This window comes from Pararge aegeria, chromosome 10 (genome assembly GCF_905163445.1).
Source record: "Pararge aegeria chromosome 10, ilParAegt1.1, whole genome shotgun sequence".
NCBI classification, from domain to species: domain Eukaryota; kingdom Metazoa; phylum Arthropoda; class Insecta; order Lepidoptera; family Nymphalidae; genus Pararge; species Pararge aegeria.
Window position 1 is genome coordinate 18,481,695 of NC_053189.1, and position 24,845 is coordinate 18,506,539.

At 35.6% G+C, this 24,845-nt stretch overlaps 3 protein-coding genes across 3 annotated transcripts; 2 read left to right on the forward strand and 1 right to left on the reverse strand.

Annotated features, from left to right (window-relative positions):
* The first annotated feature begins 5 nt into the window (after positions 1–5).
* Positions 6–5,925, forward strand: LOC120626942 (zinc finger protein 558-like). Its single transcript, XM_039894756.1, has 6 exons — positions 6–456; positions 1,537–1,794; positions 2,254–2,418; positions 3,046–3,210; positions 3,600–4,272; positions 5,192–5,925. Coding segments are annotated over exons 1-6 (1,569 nt in total). The 5' UTR covers positions 6–149; the 3' UTR covers positions 5,193–5,925.
* A 9,138-nt stretch (positions 5,926–15,063) lies between these two features.
* LOC120627079 lies at positions 15,064–16,798 on the forward strand. Its single transcript, XM_039894924.1, has 2 exons — positions 15,064–15,295; positions 16,437–16,798. Exons 1-2 carry the CDS (start codon positions 15,064–15,066, stop codon positions 16,796–16,798), a joined length of 594 nt encoding a protein of 197 aa, XP_039750858.1.
* Positions 16,799–17,764: 966 nt separating this feature from the next.
* On the reverse strand, positions 17,765–24,754 carry LOC120626888 (zinc finger protein 236-like). The gene is made up of 4 exons (XM_039894671.1): positions 23,680–24,754; positions 22,445–22,647; positions 20,824–21,063; positions 17,765–19,898 (listed from the first exon to the last, which is right to left on the reverse strand). Exons 1-4 carry the CDS (start codon positions 24,639–24,641, stop codon positions 17,881–17,883), a joined length of 3,423 nt encoding a protein of 1,140 aa, XP_039750605.1. The 5' UTR covers positions 24,642–24,754; the 3' UTR covers positions 17,765–17,880.
* Positions 24,755–24,845: the final 91 nt, after the last annotated feature.

Sequence of the window (24,845 nt, forward strand, 5' to 3'; positions counted from 1 at the left end):
ATCACTTTCTGCCTCTGGTTGTAATTATTTATTTATATACGATTCTATTAGAATAATTTGGAACTCCTGTGGTGGACAATGGTTGCAAGAATAATACTATGCCATTGCTGTTTGAAAAATATCCATAATAACCTATATGTTGTTACACTATGAATGTCCAAGTTTGTGTGAATTGTTTTAATAAAAAGACTGTCAACCATACGGATAACCGTCTAGTGACGGAGAGTTGTGGTCATGTGAAGTGTATGGACTGTCTTCTCCATGAGTCATCCGGCTGCGGAGCGTGCAAGAGAAATGGCTGTGAGAAAGATTTATTGGTGGCAAAGCAAGAGGTGGCTGCTGTTGAGAAGAATAAGGCTTATACAGTTTCCGTAGAATATGATGAGCTCTCCCAGGAGGAGCAGGACCTGTGCCATAAGAAGAAGCTGGATATCTCACATATTAAAGCAGAGATAAGTGAGTAATTGTTTATCCATTCAAGTGGATGTGTAAGGGGTGGCAAAACAGTGGATATCAGTATATTACTCTACATCGTTCACCAATAATCTATAACATAATAATCAATAAATGCATCATCATCATTATCATGTCAACCAATGGACTTCCACAGTTTGACATGATCTTTTGTAGGGAGTTTAAAATACCTTGTGACACTTGGGTCCTGCGCAATAAATGTCCTTGATGAAATTCTGACCTGTGCAAATCAATTTCGAAGCAGATTTCAATTTTGGGAGAGTTTGAATCCCGTTACCCTTGGCCTTCTCAATGTGGGAGGAGGCCTGTGCTCTGTAGTGGGCCTGTAATGGGTTGATGTGATGATGACGCTGAGGTGACCTAGGTGAGAATTTGGCCCTTGTTCTTTTTCCATGTCCTGGGAAGTAATTGGTAACATTCAACAATACAAAATCAAATCAAACATTAAATCAACAATTCAAATCAAAGTTGTGGAAACTTCATTGGTCTATGTGATACAAAAATACGGCATTACTTTTATGTATAGTTATACTGTTTGTTTCCCTTGAAAAGCTAATAAATACTGAAACGTAACAGACAAGATGGGAGAAAATTCAGAAAAAAAATCTCAATTAAGAGTCTCCAGTAATTAAACCTGGGATTTGACCGCCAAGTGGCTCAGTGGGCAGCGACCCTGCTTCCTGAGTCCAACGCAGTGGGTTTAATTCCCACAACTGGAAAATGTTTGTGTGATGAACATGAATGGTTTTCAGTATCTGGGTGTTTATCTGTATATTATAAGTATTTATATGTATTATATTCATATAAAAATATTCATCAGCTATCTCAGTACCCATAACACAAGCTATGCTTACTTTGGGGCTAGATGGCGATGTGTGTATTGTCGTAGTATATTTATTTATTATTTATGTATTATTGCCCACTCTTAAGACCACAGCAATAAACCTTGGCAGCACAAAAGTTGCCAAAAACTGAATTGGCTTAAGCATCTCCTATGTCTTCCTCCATGGCGCTGCTTAAAGGTCACCAGAGAGGTTATTCATTTAAATTTTTTATTTCTAGATGATGGCAAAAGAACTTACTTATGTACAGTATGCAAGAAGAAATTCTCTGCCCGAAGCCAAGTGTCCTACCATGCATACTGTAATGGACAGAAGAAGCCATATTACTGTCAAGCTTGCAAACAAAGCTTTGCATCTCAGTCCCATTACAAGTATCACTTAAGAACACATAATCAAGAGCGCACATTTTCGTGTGATATTTGTGGCCTGACTTTCTATGACTTGTCCAAGCTCAAGAGGCACACCCTTAAACATACCAGTTAGTAACCTTTTTTTCAATTTATCATATGTGTCTAAGCTACACAAAATATGTCTAGAAATTGTTAACAGTATAGTTACCTTCATTTTAAACCAGTGGTTATAGTGTTTTCTATAAACTTTGAACTTTTTGTTTTCTTTTAAGTTTTATTCAAATTCAAATCTTTATTTGCGTGATTGCAGGTTAACAAATTTGGTCTTATAATAAAACATAACAAGTTAGGCAACTAATGCCTGTTTTCACTTCTCAAGGAAAAGCCTAATGTAAAGAGAGCCTAATGTAAATAAGTATTGCCCAATGTAAAGAGTTTCCGAGGCATATATCAACCGTTCACCAACAGTTATCAGCTAGAGTTGGTGTAACTTTTTTTTTATAGACATTGCTTAAAATTATTAGGCTTTCGATTTAGGGTATGCCCAGTTTTAGTGCTTTGATTGATTTAATGCCATACATTTTTAGAAGAGAAAAACTACTCGTGCAACGAATGCAGTAAGGCATTCAACAACCTCACAGCCCTTCGAAAGCACATGCTCACACACACGGAGGAACGCCCATATGCTTGCGCCCAATGCGGCCGACGCTTCCGGGACAGCTCTAATTATAAGAAGCATGTCTACAAACATAGTACGTCAATTTTTTGTTTAGCAGTGTTTTGATTTTAGTATTTGAATTTACTAATTTCGACCTTTCCTCTTTCTAAAAATTGTTACTGCCTTCATATAAATTATAAAACCACACTGAGCTGAAATATTCAAAGCTAATTGCTTAAAATATTTCAGCTTACCTTATCCACCATATTTTTCTCTTGTTGATCTAGACTAAGATTACAATAGAGCCCATTTGTATGGTTAAATTTCCGGAAAACGGATGCTTGCTGAAGATTGTCCTTTACTACTTATTTGGATTGATTGCAAAGATTAATTAATTGATGCTGTTGTTCTATAAAGATTTTATGTGTTGCTGCTATTTTGAAAATAAATTAAAGGGACATGCAATACATAAACCACGATCTGTACTAAAATATACAAACCTCTTTATTTTGAAATAAAGATTACCCTATATCTTACAATACTATTAAAAACTTTGTCTCTATCTTACAATATATACACAGAGAAATGAGCACAAATTATGTCTTTCACAATCACTTGTTATTGTATGATTTTTTTGACGTTTTATGGAAACTTTCAAAAGAAAAAACAGGGTTCACTGTGGCGACATCTAGCCAACTTGATATGCAAACTGGTTTTCCAGAGAGGCTATGCCAGACATGTGGCGAAGAGCTCCCAGTAGGGAAGGGTTCGGGAAAGCACCAGTGCCCGCCAGGTGCTGGGGGTCCGCGGGCGCACCCTTGCCCTAGATGCCGGAAATCCTTTCACTCCAAAAAGGACATGCGCCGACACGCTGCTGTACACTCAGGTGATTTGGTTTTTTCATCACCTTTGTCAACCTCCCTGCTGTAACTCAGGTCAGAACTGCTCGGACTTGTGAGGCTTCAGCTTTAATCGTAAACAAGTTATTTATCTACAGCCACATGCTAACTTACCATTATTTATAAGAAGTCAATCACTCAGTTAGTCAGAAAATTTAGTAATCAACATCATCATTCCAGTCTGTAATTCTAACTCAATCACCCTACATTAAAAGGTACCCCAAGGTAAGGTTTAGGGGCCTCTCTTATTTTAAGTTTATACTAACAAGCTACCAAAAGTAGAAAAATGTTAATATTGATTTATTTTATTTACATTAATATGATCAATAATGTACTTATTGAAATTTTGGTTATTCGATAACAGTTTTTTTTACAGATTCTAAACCATACAGATGCAAAATATGTCCAGAGGATCGTCGATTTCGCCGAAAAGACAACCTAGAAAGGCACGTGCGAAACGCGCACCCTGACTCCTCGCCTTCCACTGCGTTTGAATGTGACCTTACGGCACTACAAAGCATAACCGACGCTGGCACCGAAAGTTATGAGAAAAATGAGAAGATTAGATTAGAAATACTTAATCCCCTCCCACCTTTACCTCAAGAAGTTATCAACAAACACATTGAAGATGTAAATGACAAAGAATCGAATATTAAAAATAGTGAAAGTGTTAAAGAAACTAAGATTAGTGAAGTTAGTAAAATAAGTGACTGTTTAGTGGATAAAAAGTCGATAATCGAAGCTAACAACGCACGCGAGAGTGTAATAGTCGAAAAACGTAATACAGACAATGAAAAAAAGGTGCCAAGTCCAGAAAACGAATATGTTCACAAAATTCGTAAAGCCATAATACCGCTACCACCGATAGATCAGGAGAAGTTCAGGAGTGTCCAAAGAGGGCACTTGCCAGATAGCGGGACTACTGCACCTATAAAGAATATGGAGATTTATAAGAAAATTTTGTATGAGAAGGTGGAAAAAGACACAACAGAGGTGATACAGAATCCAAAGATGCATTGGAGGAGAAAAATGGAGCAAGATACCAATTAGTAAGTTACATCTATGAATATATTGAAATGAATTAAATTGATGAAGCTGTGCTGTGTCGTGACGTCCGATCAGAATACAATGTGTAAATGAAAACCGAAATAATACTTAACAGGCTTTAGAAGAACATTATATACTGTCTCTGAGACTTATCTGTGAAACCGAAAACCTAATAGTTTTTGAGTAAACCACTGCCATAGTTTTACAAAAAGAAATAAGATACAGCCCTATCCCATCACATGCAAAATAAAAATCATGTGGCTTCTGCTACTATACGTACTATGCACGTGTCGGTCTTTTATCTTCAATAGAGTTGTCAAAAGTAAAAAGTTAGAATGTTTTGAATTCATTTGTATGAAAAATAAATCTGCTTCTTTTGATTTCACAGTTTTACAGGGAACTTCATTCTTCAACATTATCATAGTTCGGTTACACATTGTATAGTTCCAACTAAGGAAATATAACATAGAATGTACAACTCTGCTACTACTATCTGCTGTCATCACCAATCACTGTGCCCAGAATGGTGATTTTTGGCAAACACTCTCTTTATACGAGGCCCTTAGTCCAGCAGTGGGCTGTCATAGGCTCTTAGTTGATCTGTATCTATTCAAATAAATTAAATTGCTGTATCTATCTGTAATTTAAACATAACTGGCTCATTCTGACATCAAATGACATATTATTATGAAAGTATAACCCAATTGCATATTTATAAAATATTTTTGACATCTGTCTGGTTGGCCAGGTTAATTTTTGAAAAAGCTGACCTTATTCTGCTTTCTACTTATTGCAACAAATAATGTTACTCTTTACCATTGGAAATACTGAACTGATGTAGATAAAGCTTTTGAGGAGTATTTTTGCGAGTAACGAGAGAATGAGTAATTTGAAATCATGAAAGTCTTTGTCATCTTTCAGGTATGTATCTATCTGTCTGGATAGATAAGATATGTAAAGAAAAGGCTGATATGGATGGCAAAGCAATCCGGACTGGTAAAATTTGTACTGTTTTTTAAGCACTTATTTTTTAATCTATGAAATAGTAAACAGGCCAAATGGTACAAGGAGTTAACATGGAGATCTCAAGTCGTAGCAGCAGTGAGCAGTATACACTGCTAATCCAATAACTAAAAAGGGATAAAACAAACCCTGTGTTCACTAGTCAGGGTTGCAATCCAGCACCCAAAGCTACGTGTCCCAACCATTGCTAATGCAGCTTTGCAAATCATTGTGATGCTTCTAAAGTTTTTATATCTGCATTTATATTCAACTAGCATTTATTGCGGGATTTTAGTTTTCCTGGGATAAAAATTTTGTATGTGCATTTTTTTATTGTTCAAAGAAGAATTGAAGGAGATCCCTATTTCTTTAAATATTTTTCAGGACTTTGATGTTTTTGCAGGATGAAAATAAGTGTAAGTTACTCTCTGCCTTTTCAACTACCTTTATATGTAAAAGTCGATTGGTTGTTACGTTAAGACTTGCATAAAGGATTATGTTTCCTGTTAAAATAATAACTAATGTTCCTGTAAATCACTCTTGGTAATTTGATGTTTTTTCTAGGACCAAAAGTAGCCTATGTTGCTCCGTCCTTACAACTAACTCTATGCCATAAATCATGTTGTTTGGTTGTTTAGTTAGGGATTAGGGTGGAGGGCATACAAACAAACATACTTTCGCATTTATAATATACGAGTAAGATAGGATTTTAGCGACCATGTTTCTTAGGTATGGAAATATTTGTTATGATTTTTCAAAAAAAATACGTTTTTGTTAACTCTTTGTACTAGTTGGGTACTGGTGATAATCCTAAACTAATTTGAATTGACAGGTCAAAAACTAGTGTTGTCCTATTCACAATATTCCCTGCTGAGAACGAAGGCACTAATTTTACACCAGTCATTTCAGTTTAGTTTAATGGTTTGTACACAGTTTGGTGATAACTATTGTCTGTTTGTTTATGTGTAAGTATGTCTATAATAGCAGCTAATTGTCACAGGCTGAGCCTGGTTTATGAGTTAATTTATTTTTAAAGTGATTCTACTACTTATTATCTTAATATAATGAATTACTTAAAATTATTATTATAAATGAATTTTATGAATATTTGTTACCATTTACAAGCATTGAATACAGGGTGACATTTTGGAAATGCTCAGTTTGGCGAAATCTACAGCAATATTATAATTCTTAAGAGTTGAGGTTTTATTATTTTAATTCAATGCTAATAAACAAACAAGGCTCATGCATGATGTTCAGTTTAGAATGAAGATGAATTATATTTTTTATAAGAAAAATATAGATACTTTTACTTTGGTAACAGAAAGTCAGTGTTAATAAAAATACAGATTAATCAGACCGTCACAGACATAGAACCTTGTCTCCTGTTTCTTAAGTCTTAACATAAATAACGCTTCTTACAACTTTCTAAATCAACTCTCAGAGTTAACATTAAACCCCAAAGTGATTAAATTTTAAAACAATGTTGGTGAAAGTAAAATTAATTGATTGAGCCCGATTGCGCTTAATATGTGTAATTACTAGAAAACGCTAAAGAACTATTTATTTGTTTACTTATCACTTCTAGAATCTCACCCTGTACACACAGAAGTTTAAAAAAGTGTTTGGCATATTGTATAACATCGGGAAATAAATAGGTAAAGAAGGAAGAGAGAGAGAGAGATAGACTGGTGAAGAAAAGGAAAGAATGAAATGTATACTCGCGCGTTGGATTAGAGTAAGTGATTAAGTTATGTGCCTCTAAGTCATTTAATGAAGGAAACGGTTGTTTTCCATCTATCTTTTCTTTTTTATCAATGCCTGGCTGAGTGTTAGTTTTTATGTTAACCAAAATGACACAATGACACTGGAGCTACGTTAATCTGTCAATTTAGTGTTGACTTGTCTTTATTCAAAAGACATTCTGTAAATTTAGTGTAAAGCTGTAAAATTTCATTGAATGACACACAATAATTAACTCCAGTGTCACTTTAGCAAAAAACGAACACCGGAGGCACTATTAGCAGTTGAGTGCTGTAGCTGTATTGTCACTTTTAGTTTAATGTGGATCACGCCGTCCGTTCATATCCAGCACTGAAATTAATTGTCTGTATTAATGATCTGGGAATTTATGCTTGTTCATTCTGAATGTATTCTGTCAAATGTGGTCTCTTGTGTAAAATGTGAATCTGTTTGATTAAGAATAACTATAACATTAAAAATTAATGCAATTGAATTTATTTCTAGAAGTCTTGTAAAGATTTTTGAAAACTATCTGTTTGGAATCCTTAGCGGAAGAGACAAAATTTAAACTCACTTTGTTTAAATTTTTACCACTCATGCTCGTATCTTGCAACAACACTAAAACCCAAATATTTTCGCATCGCGATCGCATTGCCCATTAAACAAAAGATAAAAACAAAATATCAACGAATTGCAACACAAAACTGTAAATTTGAACCATAAATAGCTACATTGTAAAATAAGTTTATTTTGGATAGAACGAAAGGTATAAAAGGCAACATATTTGGCTATTTTTTTATTCATTGTAAAGTCCTCCAATGCTTTATCCAAAATAAACTTGATGCGATTCGAAGCGAAACCAGCCTAGAGTGTACATTGCCGAGGATCTGTTTGGTGTGGAGTATAAGGATTGAAGAAATTATAAATTACACCATACAGCTTCTCCTGCTGTTCGCGGAGTATAGCAGATTAAGCTTAATTTTCATAATACGTTAATTTTGCTGTACCCAAATCTCTAAACTCACCTATATTGATATTTATAAAAAAGTGCTATTATTTTGAACAGGATATTTTGTTTATGAAAGCAATAGATATTAGTTTAGATACGTTGTGGGCGGTGCATACGAGAAGTCACTCGCTTAAATTTTCTTCCGCTCAAAATTTTAAACTGATAAAAATGTTTCGAATTTAAGATAAGGCATTTGACTTTAGAAACACATGTCAAGTACATGTGTTGCATTAAATGCCTCTATACTAATTATATTAATGTTTGACGACCTCCTGGCGCAGTGGTAAGCACTGTGACATCATATATAACGGAGGTTCCGGGGCCTACTTCCGGCTAGGTCAATTTGTCGATAAAACGTTCTGGTACGATGCCGCGTGGAAACGAATTTGGGGCATGGGTTTTAATAAAATGATGTACCCCTTTCGGTTTTGCGCGCTTCACACTTATATAACTTATTTTCATTGGTTGATAGTTTATCGGCATGCAGGAGATTTAGAAAACGCATGCCTTATAATTGGTAGTAGTATTTGTGAAGTGAGAAATGTCTCATTCACGCCGTTACATTCTTTTGTTAGTGGCACAAGTGAAATGTTATTGTTTTTGTACAGTGGATATACTTCCCTTAAGCAATTGTTTGTAAAATATAGGTACTGTTGAGTCTAAATTGCTCGGAGGGCTATTAAGATTTTTTTTTGTTTTGTATAGTTCTTCATTATATAAGAAAAAGTAAATTTAAAGTACCAAAGAAATTATTAAAAGTTTAGTTTTGTGCAAGAAAAAAAAACTAAAGAGTTTTTTCGTCGCTTTTCTTTCTTAAATTTTGAGTGCACGGTGCTAAAACCACTTTTTTAATTGTGACACTTTCAAAGAAGAGTAGCGTCATGCCTCTTGATATCCTGGTGAATTTTAATTGTCGTTATTTAATTGACGGGGAATCCCCCTATATATTGAATAAGCCGGTTATTTTTTTATATCTAATGATACACAGCAAAAAATAAGTGAACAGGAGGCCCATATGTGGCACTTTCGTTACGTACATTACATGAGAAGTACACGTTAGTGTCCTCCTATGAAACAGTGATACTATTTTATTGAGCACCAAGAACTGTGTATACACTCCTTTAAACTAACTCGTGTTAACTACAACAAAGTAAATTGTCATTCTTTTACGGGGATTCCCCTCCTGTGTAAGTAACAACTGACTATCGACTAATGAAAATGCACCTTTAAGACCGTATTCCAGCGTAAACTTGTTTACGAAAAAATTTTAAATAAAAAAAAATAAAAGGTTCCTGTCAAGTTATCACATCGATGTTACCATAAGTATAGTGTTCGCTAAAGCACAAGGTTACAGAGCGTGTCGTATCTGATTACATTGCGAAATTGAATATAGTACATTTATTGTTCAGTTAAAAATAAGCTGTGATAGCCTAGTGGCTAGAGCTTCGGACCCCCTTTCGGGGTGTCCGAGTTCGGTCCCCGCCATGCACCTCTTTAACTTTTAAGAGCTATTTGTGCGTTTTTATTTTAAGGAATTTAAAATATCACTTGCTTTAACGGCGCAAGGAAATTATAGTATGTAAATAACATACTCTCAGGAATGCTGGTTTCCTCGAGATAATACGCTCTCGAAAGTGTGTGAAATTTTACCGATCCACACTTTGCTAGCGTGGTGGACGGCCTTAACACTCCTCATTCTGAGATTTAACCCGCGCACTGCAGTGGGCCGATAAATGAGTTGGTAATGATGACGATGACGTTGAAAGGATGTATTTTTGAAAGCAATTAATTAATTTGTTAACACAATCGAAACTCTCCAGCACCGACGCAATGTTGCCTGCTTATCGGGTTTTTACCGGATATACTTCGGTGAGTGTGCTCAGGAACTTTACAATCTTGTTCCTCCTTCCCCGTTCTACCACAGAACAGCGAGACACCGTGAGCGGTGGCATCCTTATGTGGTTGATATTCCATCAACACGCACGAAACGTTTTTTTATCCACGTTTCTGATACGTGCCGCTAAGATGTGGAACGCCCTCCCGGCGACTGTGTTTCCTGCCACGTATAATTTGAGTACCTTCAAGTCTAGAGTGAATAGGCTTTTTCAAGGCATGCTCCAACCTAGACCTCATCATTGCTTTCTAACGGGCATGATTGTCGTGAAACGCTGGCCTATCGTTTATAAAAAAAAAAAGCAATTCAACAAGTTGCGCTGCGGTCTGTCACCATGTGCACATTACCTTAAGATAACAATTTATAATATGTAAAATAGCAATGTTTGAAAGACTGTTTTTGAACTATTATGTGTAAATACTTGAAAAAAGTTCTTTTGTTTTTAGTACTGAATATACATTTCGGCGTTATCGAGCTTGGGTCTGCCAAAAAATTGTGATAAACAAAGCGATTTACTTCATGTAATAGTTTAGCGTTCAAAAGATCGTCGCCGTTTTTTTGTAAAAAGGTTTTTAACTTTTTTTTTTTGCCCCATTCCCAAAATCGCCTGTATGCATCGTGTACAAGCACACAAGGCACCTTTGTACTTTTTACTATGAGTCACCCTTGTATACATCGCACCGTATAGACCTGATTTACAGCGCGTGGCACATGTCAGTAAAAGTCAAGACATACTATAAAAACCTACCTCTGGCACAGCAAATCACCTGCCATTTAAGTTAAAAGTATGTAAAATTAAATACTTGAACGCAAGTCCAAGAACGAAGACAAACATACAACAAAAATACCTGCAAAAAGAATGTCTATGTTTTTGATTTTGAATTTAACACAGGTCCAACCGCTGGATACGGCTGGTGATCAAAATCGACCAATAAAACAAACCAAGCCAAAGAAGAAGGCAAGTCTCAACCAATCTGCAATAAAGTAATAAGTTTGGCAAAAAAAAATCCGCGTTATCGCTCCTTAAATATGATGACAAAAAGTCAATATGGCTGACTATACATCAAAACATTTTGCAAAAAAACGCCGACGATATGTTAGTGTATAGTGTCGACTGAATATGATCTCTTTCTCGCATTGATCTCAACCACGCTGCTTATTCGGTTCTACATACACTCTAAGCTAAATAAATAATAAAAAAAGCATCATGCTTTTAAACAGCGATCAGTTTAAAAGGATAGCACTTGTAGCATTAATCTTAAAAAGGTATAATGGTGCAAGAACTGTTTCACAATAGCTCTAAACTATACTAAATTAACAGGTCTAAAAGTAGTGGTGACCTCAAGTCTTAAATTTGTCAATTTAGTTCAACTTAGAGATTTTAGTACACTAGAATTGGCGCCAATATCCATATATTTTTTTTTATATTTCTATCTTCAATGTGAATAAAATAAATCATCTTTGCTAGTATGAAGATGTGTCAAAATTCAGTCCAGATTCCAATGCCATTCAGAATAAGGAGCCTGTTGAAAACCTGGTAACTGCCCCATAAGTTTAGGATTTGTTCAATCGAATTGGCACCAATATCTATTAGTTTAGTTCTACTTTCAAATGACAAAAATCTCACGTGCATTTTTTATCTATGCCTGGAAAATCTCTTTTGCTGTGTTAAATATATTTTTAATTTTTCTCAAATATCTTTTTTTAATTATAAGAACATAGGACCTTGGTCATTTTGGTCCAAAATCTCAACAGCATTAAAAGTCATGTCTTTGAAACCACTTGGGCTTCGTTTTTCTCCTACAATGGGGGGTCTCCACGGGAAAGGGCCAATTTTAATTTTCTCCTACAGCTCTTTCAACTCTCCCAGCATTGGCGCACAGATGGAAAAAACTTCCAAATATTGTAATGTGTAATGATATACTGGTGTAAACTTCGTGTTGCCGTGGTTTGACAGGTGGACAAGTTTTTTTTATCCCTTGTCGTTTCTCCTGCCTCTACTAACCGGCCCTGTAATGAAATTTTTTTTTATTCCCGTTATTTCTGTATCTGCACGTATTCCGCTACAAATGAAGCGAAAACCATGCTTTTGAATCGCATTGTTTCTAGCACTGTTGACGTGTTGGATTAAATATATCCATGGTCCTTTATAAGACAACTCTCACGTCTACGGAGTACAAAACAACATACAATTTACGATCTCTGATCTCTGATCTCTGATTAAACAAGATTAGTCCAAGTTCGGATGAACACAAATATTATCTAAACTTAACGAAATTGACAGCTCTAAAACATGAAATTGACAGCTCTCATGGCACTAGATTTTTGTACTATCAAATTTGCGCCCCAATGCCTCTAAATCCTTTGCATTCAAATCTGCTTAACGAATTACGGCTCAAAAAAAATAGATTAGAATTCACTTAATAGATTTGAGAATGTACAACTAGATTTCCACAAATGTCACTAATTCTTTTATATTCAAATCTCTAACCTAAACTACATTGACAGAAACTGAAAATACTACTTTGCCAAATAAAATAAATAGCTCTGTGCTTTTCCAGGGGATAACACTGAAAACGACAGCATTACTTTTAGACATGTCAATTAACTTATTTTATGTACATAAGAATTGGAATCATTGCTGTTAGTTCGTTTACCAATCTTTTAAAGTATATTGACACCTAAAAGCAGTGTGGCTTTCTTTTCAGCAGTTCAGTTTCAGTCATATTCGACTGTTCATGTAGTGTATTTTAGAGATTGGTGTAACGACAAGATTAGTAATTATACCTTAGACATAATATCTCTAAATGCTTAATAACATACACTCCATAGACAAATAATGTCTCAAAAAAAAAAAAGTATGTGAATCCTATCTTAGCCAAGTAAGTCTCCATTGAGCAAGTTTTTACGTGCAGGTATGTTGGTGTGTCGTTTGTATTAGAAACCTGTTAGCCGGAGTTTGCACCTTGTATAACAAGGTTTTAGTAGCATCGCGCATATACAATAACTTCTCTATCGCGCATATTTTTCATTTCACTTCCAAGAAAATGTAATCTTGACGTCACTGTAAGATTTTGCTCAGGAATATTCCAGTTGTTGAATTCATAACCTCTTTTTGGAAAAAGATACTACAACATTTGTCAATTTAGTTTAGTTTACGGCTGTCAATTTAGTTCGGTTTAGAGCTTTGCATGAATCAAGTATATATCAAATATAATCAAGAATATATCAAAAGTCGTTTATTTTTATAATTTATACAAAAAATATGAATGTTTTTAATTTTTTTGGGCCCAAATGTCATTGTATATTTTTTAATGATCTGTATATTGTGATAATTTAAAAAATGAAATGTTTTTGTTTTTAATTGCCCGACAGAATTATACAAGCTTGTTCAGAATCATTATAACTTACTTTACCTGTATTATATTTTATTGGTTTTTGTATATTTTACGCCCCACTTGTAATTTATTATAGGTAAACTAGGCAGTAATGTAAAACTATGAAATACTTTGATACAAATAAAATTCATTTTGAAGATATACCTTAACTTCTATGGTTTTTATTTTATCGCGATTCCTTGGTTATTCGAATTCTAAGATTGCGTTTCTATTTAAGCATATATACTACATATATATACAACGTGTAAATGAAAACCGAAAGTATACTTCACAGACTTAGAATATTTTGAATTCGTTTGCATAAATATTTTTGATTTAATATTTTTACAGGGTGATTCCTTGTGAAATATAATTATGCATCCTTCTATATTATTTCGTAATTCTGTTACATGTTGTACCTATATGTTTCCCTTATAGTTTCGTCATTTAAACTAAATACTTTACGGGTGGTCTAAGTTCGAGGCGAATTCGTGTCTAAGAAATACGTCACGGATAACGTATTGTTGGGCGTTCGCCAATTTTTCTAAAACGAATAACTGCTTAGATAATAGTCATACAGAGCCGGATTCAACCTACTAATATTTATTTAAAGTGTTAGCAAGAAACCTTACTAGGTAGGGTTCGATTCAAACTTTATGACTTCCCCAACTTCGTGCATTTGTATCAGCCAATCTCAATAGAGTCGAGTACCTGCGCGAAGTGACTCTCGCAACTTACTTCCACGACGACGTAAAGTTTTAATCGGACTACGCCTACTAACGTTTTCTGTTAACTGACTTTTTTGACAGTGGTTTATCTGGGATCGATTGCGAAACGTGATTATCATGGGCGCTCTAGCCTACGTTTTATCTGTCTTATAACGAAATGTGAAACGTCAGACGTCCTTTAAAATTTACTCTCAATAATTCTTGTTTAACTAAAATATCCTCTTATTAGCCTAAGAAGTTTCAGAATTCACAATTTTTTGTGCTTTGTCACACAAAGCTCTGCTACTACTAAGAACTATCGCTATAACTATAGCTTTCTTATTGCCAAACATAGTTATAATATCTTACGGTAGCCACTCTGAATGGTGCGAAAATAATTCACAATTCATCCCTGTGGACAGATAGAATCAATCGCTGAAGTCAGTTACGTAAAGGGAAGTTGTAACAGACGGTTTGTTCAATGTCAATGTTACTCGCAGGCGCGATTTAAATTTCGCACGTACATTATTTAAATTCTATTGTCTTTACTATTTTAAAATAAGTTAGTCGTTTTGCGTTGATTAGGCTGGGCTCATGTAATTGTGCATCAAAAGTCAACCGAGTTATTCGTTTATTTTTTTATCAAAACTTGTATTAATAAATTAACGTAATCCCGTAAATTTAAACAACGTTTAGCTTTAACATACGTGCACGTTATTTTAAATCTGTGTGAATTAGACGTGAAGTTTTCATGAAGTTATTGTAATTTCCTTAGAAAAGAAAAACAATACCTAATTTCGGGCTACATCGTTACTTTCTAGTCAAGTATTTTAATCCTTCTGAATACACGCTCTTGGGCATTCGATTTTTTAAAACATCCCTGCTTAATTCATTCTCATGAGTTTTTTTCCAATACTATCTGGAGAAAGTGTTCGTTAAATATTGCAAAGCCTCGACGTTTGTTCATCAATAAGGAATAGAATGTTACAGTCCTGCCTGACTCGATATCCTTTATACCTAAGTACGTACTAGGTTCCTTAAACGTCGATAACACACTCGAAATGGAGGGCGACATGGTAACTTCTGTCACTGAGCTATACAAGCAGAAGGACTGGAAAGCCATAGTGGAAGGTTACCGGGAACACCCCGAACGAAATAAGTTACTGTGGGTATTCCCCACGGAAGAGAATTTTGAGTTTATAACTAAGTGTATGGAGGAACTGAAGTGCAATGATATTTTGAGCGTTGGATGCGGTAGCGGCCTCCTTGAATGGATTATCACTGAAGCTACAGGTAGTATAGTTTCTATACACATAATAACATTATGGCAACGGCTACAATTATATATCGATGCATTCTGGTCTTGCTTCAGCGCGGATAATATTTTATTTCGCAGAGAACGTTTTGGAGTTGCGCACTTTACTTCTCTGATATGGGTTACAGAGTTTAACCTGAGCACTATAACGAAAGGGAGATAAAACTTCCAGGATGAAATCGTCAAATTTGATTAAGATCAGTGCAGCGGTTGAGTCGAACAAAGGTACTTATAGGTAGGTACAATTGATAAACTTTTTAATGAAAAAGCTGCTTGGAAGCAGGCCGCTCCGCTCTACTCTCTCAGAAGACAACATTCTATAGATTGTAAACTGTAAAATGATGTAGATAAAGAGTTATCTGCTGAGTTTCTTACCGGCTCTTCTTGGTAGAATCTGCCTTCCGAACCAGTGGTAGAGTACAAAAGTTCAACTCTACATACAGTTTAAAAGTGCTTATGAACTAGGTCTACTTAAAATAAATAAATTTTGAAATATACAGGCATTTATAATATTAGTAAGGCAAGACGTCTTCTCTTTCGAGGTAACGAGTTCTGTGCGCAGCGTGTGCGTTATAAGCAATTAAATATCACTTGCTTTAACGGTGAAAGAAAACATCGTGAGAAACTGTAGTGTATGTGAATACTTCAATCGATGCCCTGTCGTCTTATGCGTAGATACACGCCACGCGCTGTATTATGACAAGGAAGCGGGAACATTCCTTTTTCCCTCTGACAGTTGGTGTAGAATTACAAAGTGCGACATACGTGCGCGTGCGGTGTGTAGTACAGGGAGCCGATATCTTGTAACAGGTGAAATAAACAGTAGGTACAGGAACTCTGCTTGCCTAAGAGTTCTCCATGACTTTCTCAAAGCCGTGCGAAGTCTACCAATCCGCAATTTTGGCCCAAACCGTTCTCATTCTGAGAGAAGGAAGACCCGTGCCCCGTATACCGGTAACGGATTGATAATGAATGAAAAGACCTAAATTTAAAAATCCTGTATAAGGGAAGCTCGATTTTACGTACTGTGCGTCACCACGCCAACAGCCTATACGAACCGCCGAATTAGATGCTTCATAATGATTTTTTTTAATAACTGATTTATTTTATTTTTTTCAGGTTACCCTGTATCAGGCCTAGAAGTAGATGGAGCATGGTGGCAATGCAGATACGCTCCCCCTACATTTATACCACTGAAATTCACTGCACCAGACTTGGACAAAGACACAACCACTTTATTAAAAGATAGCGACACTACTGCCTTACTCTTCTGTTACTTTAATAATGGCCCAGCTTTCAAACGGTATTTACAATATTATTCCGGGAAAATGATGATTATAATCGGTCCGGGTTATGAGAAAGGGGTGCATACAGACCCTACGCCATTCGGAGACGTGCCCGAAGCGTGGACCCTATATGGTTGGCAAGAAGTCGCGTGCACTAAGGATTTTATAGCTGTATACTGTCGTAATATAAGCTAGCTTTTACTTAAAATTATATGTATATTCTTACCTTATATTTGAAGTTTCTACGCTTTTAAGGTAGTTCGGCATTTTTATTTTTGATCAGTGATTAATTAACTACTGGACTAAGATTTTAAAGCTACAGCGCTGGTACTCTTAGATCCTGGCTTCTCAATATATATGAGTGAGCAGAAATCCTTCATAACGCGGTTTTCCCCCCGAGAAGTATTGTATCTTCAGATTTAGAAGAAACCGAGAAATCAAAAAATTATACGGTGATTGCGCATTGGGAAGGAGCTCAACTTCACTTTCCGAGGAGCGAGTTCTAATGTCAGCACGCACCTCTAACGTTTCTAAGTAATGTACGTTCTAAGCAATTAAAATATCACTTGTTTCAACGGTGAAGGAAAACATCGTGAGGAAGCCTGCATGCCTGAGAGTTCTGCATAGGCAAGCGTGGTGGACTAAGGCTTTAAACCCTTCTCATTGTGGGAGGACACCCGTGCTCTACAGAGCACGCCCAGTGGGCCGGTTGATGTGATAATAATGATGAGGGAATCAAACAGAGAAATCCCATTATACCGGGTAATTAATGTTTTATCCAAACACGTTGAACCATGTTTTGCTGTAGCATAGTGCAGAGTAACGTGCGAAAAGGGTCCATGAAAGGAGGGTCCGAGGGTAATTTCTATTTTTGCTCTTGTTTTTATTCTTAATGTTTATCAGTAGTAGTAATCATAATACCAGAAAGTAAATTATAAAGTGGTTACGAACAAAAGCAGATCGATATTTTATTGTATGGCGCCAATTCCGCCTTTCTTCCTGCCCCTTTGAGGAAAATGGGTAAACGAATTAACGTAGCAAAAGTTGCATCACTATTTGTATATTGCACATAAACGTTAACCAATTTATTTTACAAAGACGATAAGGGTCTTCTTATAGTGCTTTATTATGTTAACTTATAGAAAAAAAAATTTATACAAATAACAAACAATAACAGTCTTTTATTATAATCATTAAAAAAGTATATATACCTTACAATAACTTCATTCAATTTTACCTATCTATATCATGAAATAACTTAATCATTAAAAACAAAATCAATTTTTCATTAATTCAATATTTTTGACGTTAATTTTGTTAGTTGAAGGTCTAACAGATGTGTTCATCATGGGATCCTTTTTACCCTGAATGTAATTCTGGCAATCATTACTTTCTACTGGCACGACATCTAAATTGTCCTTCGGATTTATAATAGGCACTTCTGGCACCATTCTATTCATCTCGTTAACAGGCAATTCAGTGGGTAAATTATTAGACGGGATATCATTTTCCAAGAAGTGGAAATCATTATGCATCAAGCACAAGGATTCTAGAGAAAAATTCATATCGAACCGAGGCAACAATTTGTTGTCGTCCGAATTATCATCAATTTCTATAACATCACTTTGCTGGTCCGATACTTCTGGCAAAACAACGCTGGATAGATCTAAGTGAGCTGGATATTGTTCTGGTATAATATTGTCTATCATGTACTGGTCTATCAAAGGTGGATTAGCAGCTGTGTTATTGAGAGCCATTGTGTAAAATGCGTCCGATTTCACCTCATTTTTAATCTCATTCATATTTTTATGGATATCTTCTAAGGGCGGTGACGCTTTATATTCTCTACTTATGCTTTGGTTGCTGAGTAAATTAGCGTTGCACATCCTTTCTAAGCTGGGCGATTGAGTGTTTTGTTTGATTTGAGTTTCCAGTTTTATGTAGCTTGGATCAGTTGTTTGTATTTTCTGTTGCGGCGGGAGCATCGTCATAGATCTCACATTCATTTGTTGGTTGAACGAGAAGATTTGGGGGTTCTCATTTATTCCGTTATCTACAGGTGTGCTTGCGGAATCTTCGAGCATACTGTCTTGAGGGTACGCCATTATAGTGTTTGGAGATTCGCTCAATGCAGGCTCGGGTGGTAGTTGCATAAACTGAGTCGTGATTAAGTTGTTAAAAGTCACTGCACCGCCGAGACCATATCTTTCGTTATCTTCGAGTTGTTTGAACGCCATTTTTTGTTGTGAATGGAACATGTTAACTTGATCAGGACCTTTTAAGATCAAATTGCTCTTAACAGATATTTTTGGCTTCTTCCTAGGGACTCCGTCTATCTCATTAGAAATATTGATTGGCGAGTGTCTAGAAGACGGGACAGGAAGGATTTGCATCGGTTTAATAATTGGACCGATGACCTTCGTCATCGGAAGCGATATTTTGCTGACCGGATTCAAAGTTATATTGTTGCGTAAGGCAATCGAAGCTGGAGGTAATCTTATAGGGAAATTGCACATAATATTATTACCTATGGTGTTATTAACTGGTGAGTGGGTTGATGCTAAGGAATTCACGTTATTACTTTGCAATAAATTTTGATCTAATGAAACGGATGGGAGAAAATGCAGATTAGTTTGAGAAGAGTCATAGGTCATTTGCAAGGGGTGTTGTGAGCTGTATTGATGTCTTTCCTGTATATTGAAGTCCGCAGAAATTAGGCAATCCGAATTATTGTCGTCTTTACTCAAATCTGTTACGATTTCAGGATTGAAATTCGTCTGTTGGTTATTTTCAGATGAAGTTTTGCAATAGTTTTTTGGATATTCCTGCGGCATTATGTCAGGTAAACTATCACAGTCAAAAACTTCTATAGGTATTGTGTTCACAGTTTTTGGACTACCCTCAGTACTTTGTTCGTTAGATTTATTTGGTATTTCTTCTTGTTTATCTGAATCCTCGCTTGGTATGGTCCAACTTGGTTTGGTGGTTTTAAGTTTAGTCATTTCTAATAACAACTTGATCCCTTCTTTATCTCTGTGTGTGGTTAAGTGAACAGAGTATTTATCTTTGTTGACGGATTTGAATGCGCAATAAGGACAGCAATGTACACCGTCTGAGTTCAAGTCTGGATGTTTCGAGAGCATATGAGCAGTGTACCTAGTTGACTGTATCGCAGTGTACGGGCAGTATTTACATTTGTATGCGCTATCGTTGGAATGTTTTTTCTTGTGACGTCGCAAAGCATTGTGGTCGCCAGATCGGTACTCGCACTGATCGCAAGCGTATGGCTTGTCACCTAGAAGGAGAAAGAGTTTTTAACAAAATAAAAATAAATAAAAAAAACCATTTAAAAAATTAGTTAATCGCGTTAGAAATGGGTTTTAGTTACCAACCAGGCAGATAATATAATACATAGGTAATAAATAACCTATGTAACACAAATAACAGTAAGTCACAGCTTTTATTCTAAACAGGTTATTTTCAGTTCATACATAAGTATTCCTTCCTCGCTTTATGCAATTGTTGAGGTAAAGTGATATTTTTTTATTGTTTTTGTTTGTCTACAAGTGACAAGCTCTGTTACAAAAAGCTCTACTACAACTAGAAGAAGTATTACTTAGGTATTGTGTAAGTGGTATTTAATTTGTATTCTTTAGACGGCCAATTCACGCAGCGGGCCGCGACCCTGCTTTCTGAGTCCAAGATCGTAGGTTCGAGTCCACGAGTCTGGGTGTTTATCTATCTATCTATCTATATATATAAAAGAGAAAGTGTGTGGGTATGTTCCGTATAAGATCCGAAACGGCTGGACCGATTTCAATGAAACTTTCAGGGAATCTCTGTATTGACCTGGCGAGTAATCCGGTAAAGTTTGGTGACGATCGGAGCACTCCTATTATTGAACTGGCAAATACAGAAGCGAGAAGAGAATAGAAGATAATGAATACGGAGAAAGATAAATGATTTAATATATTATGAGACTTAAATTAAAAATTTAATGATGTAAGTTTATTGTTTAAATAAAATAAAGCAAAATCTAGCTCGGCGAAGCGGGCTGGGTACGCTAGTATATTATAAGTATTTATGTACATTATTCATTAAAATATTAATCAGTTATCTTAGTACCCATAACACTTGTGTTAAGCTTATGTTGGGGTTAGATGGTGATGTGTGTATTGTCGTTAGTATATTTATGGTATATATTTAGTATATATTCTCACCAGTATGTGACCTCATATGCAACTTGAGTTCTTCCTTCCTAGCGGCAGTGTATTCACACTCGCAGCACTTGAACGGCTTCAGCTTGTCGTGTACGGTGGCCACGTGTCTGCTAAGCAGTCTCACGTTGGTGAAACCCTTCTGGCAAACCTCGCACTGGACGGGCGGGCCATTCCTTCTGTGGTATAGCATGTGTTTGGACAGTTGATTGGAGCTTTTGAATTTTTTTTGACATACAGTACCTGTAATGGATTCACAAGCTTCACAATACAATAGTTAATCACCCTTAGCTTATTAATGTAAGTAGAAACTGCTAGACTGGTATATTTTAGTTACTTTCACAGCATTATGTCATATGGAATTTTACTTTGGGGGAATGCTGCTGATATTAGCACTATTTTCGTGCTGCAGAAGAGGGCTGTTCGTTCTATCTACAAAATGGGTCCGAGAGAGTCATTGAGAGATAAATTTAAAGATTTTAAAATAATGACAGTGTATAGTCAGTACATATTTTAAAATTTAATGTACGTTCATAAAAACATTTATAAATTTAAGAAAAAATGTGACTGCAATAATTTAAACATTAGAAGTAAGAATAAACTTACACTGCAATATACTAGGTTACATAAAATTCATAATTCGTTTAAAGGAAATTGCATACAATTCTACAATAAACGACCAATTGACATCTTGGAGAACTCTTAAAAAGTTCAAAGTTTGTATTAAATGTAAGCTCTTATAGAAAAGTCCTATTATAGCATAAAGGACTATGTAAACGATAAAAAAGCTTGAGTGTAAATAATTGCTCTAACCAGGTTGCTCTTCTAATAATTAAATGACATTGTGAGATGGTGATAACAAAAAAAAACACCCGGCTAAGTTTGTTGTGGGCTTCTGCTTAGACCAGGACGCGTTTGGAACGCTTTAGTTTTAAGTTTACGAATGTGGTTATCGCCATCATATCACTAGCGTGTAATTCTTATGTACGCATCAAAAGTGCCACCTATGGGCCTACTTGAATAAAGATATTTTTGACTTTGACTTTGAATGTTTAACTGTGAATAGGCCTCTTCTCTTATGTATATATATCTCTAGCAAGGCGCTAAATAAGTAACGCCTAATCTACGTAAATCTAAGCATACATCTATCTTTGACCAATACTTATCACCTAAGAGTTGGGGAAACGTTTTTTTCTGTATCGCCTAAATTATTGGGCATTCAATTTAGGTGATTCTTAGGTATTTTAAACCATGTGGTTCTATGCTCTAAAACACTCGCTCTATTATATTCTATGCTCGTTTTCAGAGTAAAACTAAAAAGGTGCGGCAACTTAATTTTGACAGTGAACCATATTGTTAGTTGGGATAAAAATACCTTGAATATAATTGTTTTTTATTTATGTTTATAGACAAGTTGACTGCAATCACGCGCTTACCTAGAAGATTCGTTATTTGAATGTCAGCTAAAAATTTATATAATAGCATTCAAATGTGGCCAATTGTGTGATGCACTAACAAATATACAGACAATTTTTTTCTATAATTCTTACATTCTATTACTTATGCCAAACTGGTCACAGCCTATTTTATTGTATGTATGTAGATAAATACAAGTTGGCCTTACATGCATATGCCTTGAAAGTCCCATGAGATTTCATATGAACTCTCAACCTGTACCTGAGGAATGTCTTGTACCCACAAACCTCGCATGTAGGTAATTCTAAATCTATTTTATGTATTTTCCACAAATGTATATGCAACTGTTCCACAGTGGTAAATATTTCTGAGCATTCTGCGCAAGTGATATCTCCATCTTTATGACACCTCCTGAAATTAATAATTTCGTTAAAATAAATGGCAAAAATATCATAATCCCATGCTATCTTCAGGGAGGTATTTTTTATATATAAAGATATATTTCTTGAAATGTATAATTTTAATTTTAATATTTTAGGTTCATTAATCAATTCAATCCTACAATGTTCATTGTTCCCTGTAACCCTCAGATCCGGTTGACCCAAATAGTACTATTTAGGTCAACAGGATCTGAGTGATGAAAAGATCATATTCTAATACTTTATGTAGGATATTGTAATCATACCTCATAAAAAATTTCAATTGTAAGAAATATGTTGTGAATATCATCTATTAATGCCTAGCCAATAAAAAACTTAAGAGTTTGGAACATCGTCGCAAGGTTGCCTGCCTTTCGGTATTCTATAGGATATATTTCGGAGAGTGTGCTCAAGAACTATTTGATCTAGTTCCCCCCTCGCCTTTTTACCATCGAACCGCGAGGCACCGGAAGGATCTGCATCTCTACGTGGTCGATATACCGCGGACGCGTACGAAGCGCTTCGCATCTTCGTTTCTAATTAGCACCGCTAGGATCTGGAATGCTCTTCCAGCTTCCATTTTCCCCAGTTCTTACAACATTAGTACCTTCAAATCAAGAGTGAATAGGCATCTTCTAGGCAAGCACGCTCCACCTTATTCATTCAAGCGTCAAGCGCTCGTCTATAAATATATAAAAAAAAAAAAAATCTAATGGATTTTGAATATACAGTTGAAGTTGAAGATTTATTTTCACCTTTTGCTGGCAATTTTTAATAAGGTTGTGCTCTAAGTTCTAATAATAATCTAACAGGCTTAAGTGATGCCATGTGATCATGCCACAAAGTAAAGTTTTGTTGAATAAGAGTCATACACCTATGAAACAGACTGCCCCAAGATAAAGTATCTGTAAGAACACTAAATCAGTCCAAGAACTTGCTGGATAAGTACGATAAGAATAAAAAGAACAAAAAGAAAGGTTGATATAGACACCACAGTTAAAGCTGCTGAGCTTAATATTAATACCTGTGATATGATAAGTTTAATTCCTCCTTGAAATGTGCATGGCAATTACCAACTAAACACACATATTCTTTTTCTTGTTTGTCATTACTGTTTCTGGGTTCTTTTCTATTTGGATACGGGGTTAACCTTCCTCTCTCAGGTTTCATAGGAATATGTGTGTCTTCTTGACTTTCTTTAATCTGTGGTGATGATAAATTCTTGTCTACAGCTGGCATTCGTGGCTGTATTGATGAAATCAGATCTGGGGTAACACTTGACATTTGTATTAAATTACAAGTGGTGTTAGATGTTGATGTATTTGACACATTTATATATTGGGTAGACACATCATTGGTATACACAATATTTATACTAGCTTCTTGAATAACTTCTTTTGGGTCCACTTTTTCAAAATTAGGCATACTCATTTTGTTCAATTCATCCACAGAGATGAATGCAACTCCTTTCGGTAGTTGCTTATTATTGCCATTAACAATATCCGGAACGATTTCTATTACTTGTGGTATCTTCACCTCTGTTAGTTGTTGTTGAGGGGGGTTGGGTTCGTTGACTGTAATTTCTTTTATTAATTTCGCATGTTTAAGAGCAATTTGAACTAGACTTTTTACCATTTTCTTAACATCTTTTATACCCATCTTGTGGTGGTTGCGTAAATGTGTTCGAAGAGTTTCTTCAGCGTCAAATACACTCGTACAACCTGGGCAAGGGATCTGTATGTTGTCTGCAAGACCGTTTCGTTTAGCTAATTCAGGATGCACGGTAAATAAGTGAAACTTTATATCATCCTCGGCGAAAGCCATGTAAGGGCACGCCTCGCATTTAAAGAAGGCCGTAGAACCAACAGATTTTGCTTCGTAGGACATTACTTTTTCTTTTGGTAGGGCTGGTTTCGAGTCCATATTTTCTTGCCCGTTTTGGGAGACAACCCTGTTCATGTTCATAATGTAACATTGAGAAGTCATAGTTTTATGGGAGATCAATGTGTGTTTTATAGCAACTCAGTATTCAGTTCAAATAAACTCAACATTTTCATCCTAATAATAATTGTAAACACAAGTAGTTTAAAGTTTCACTTCTACACATTTGTCAGTTGTCATTCGAACGCTCAAACATCAAATTCAACAGCTGGCAAAGTCAGGTTTCTCTATATTCTATGGTCTCTGTCA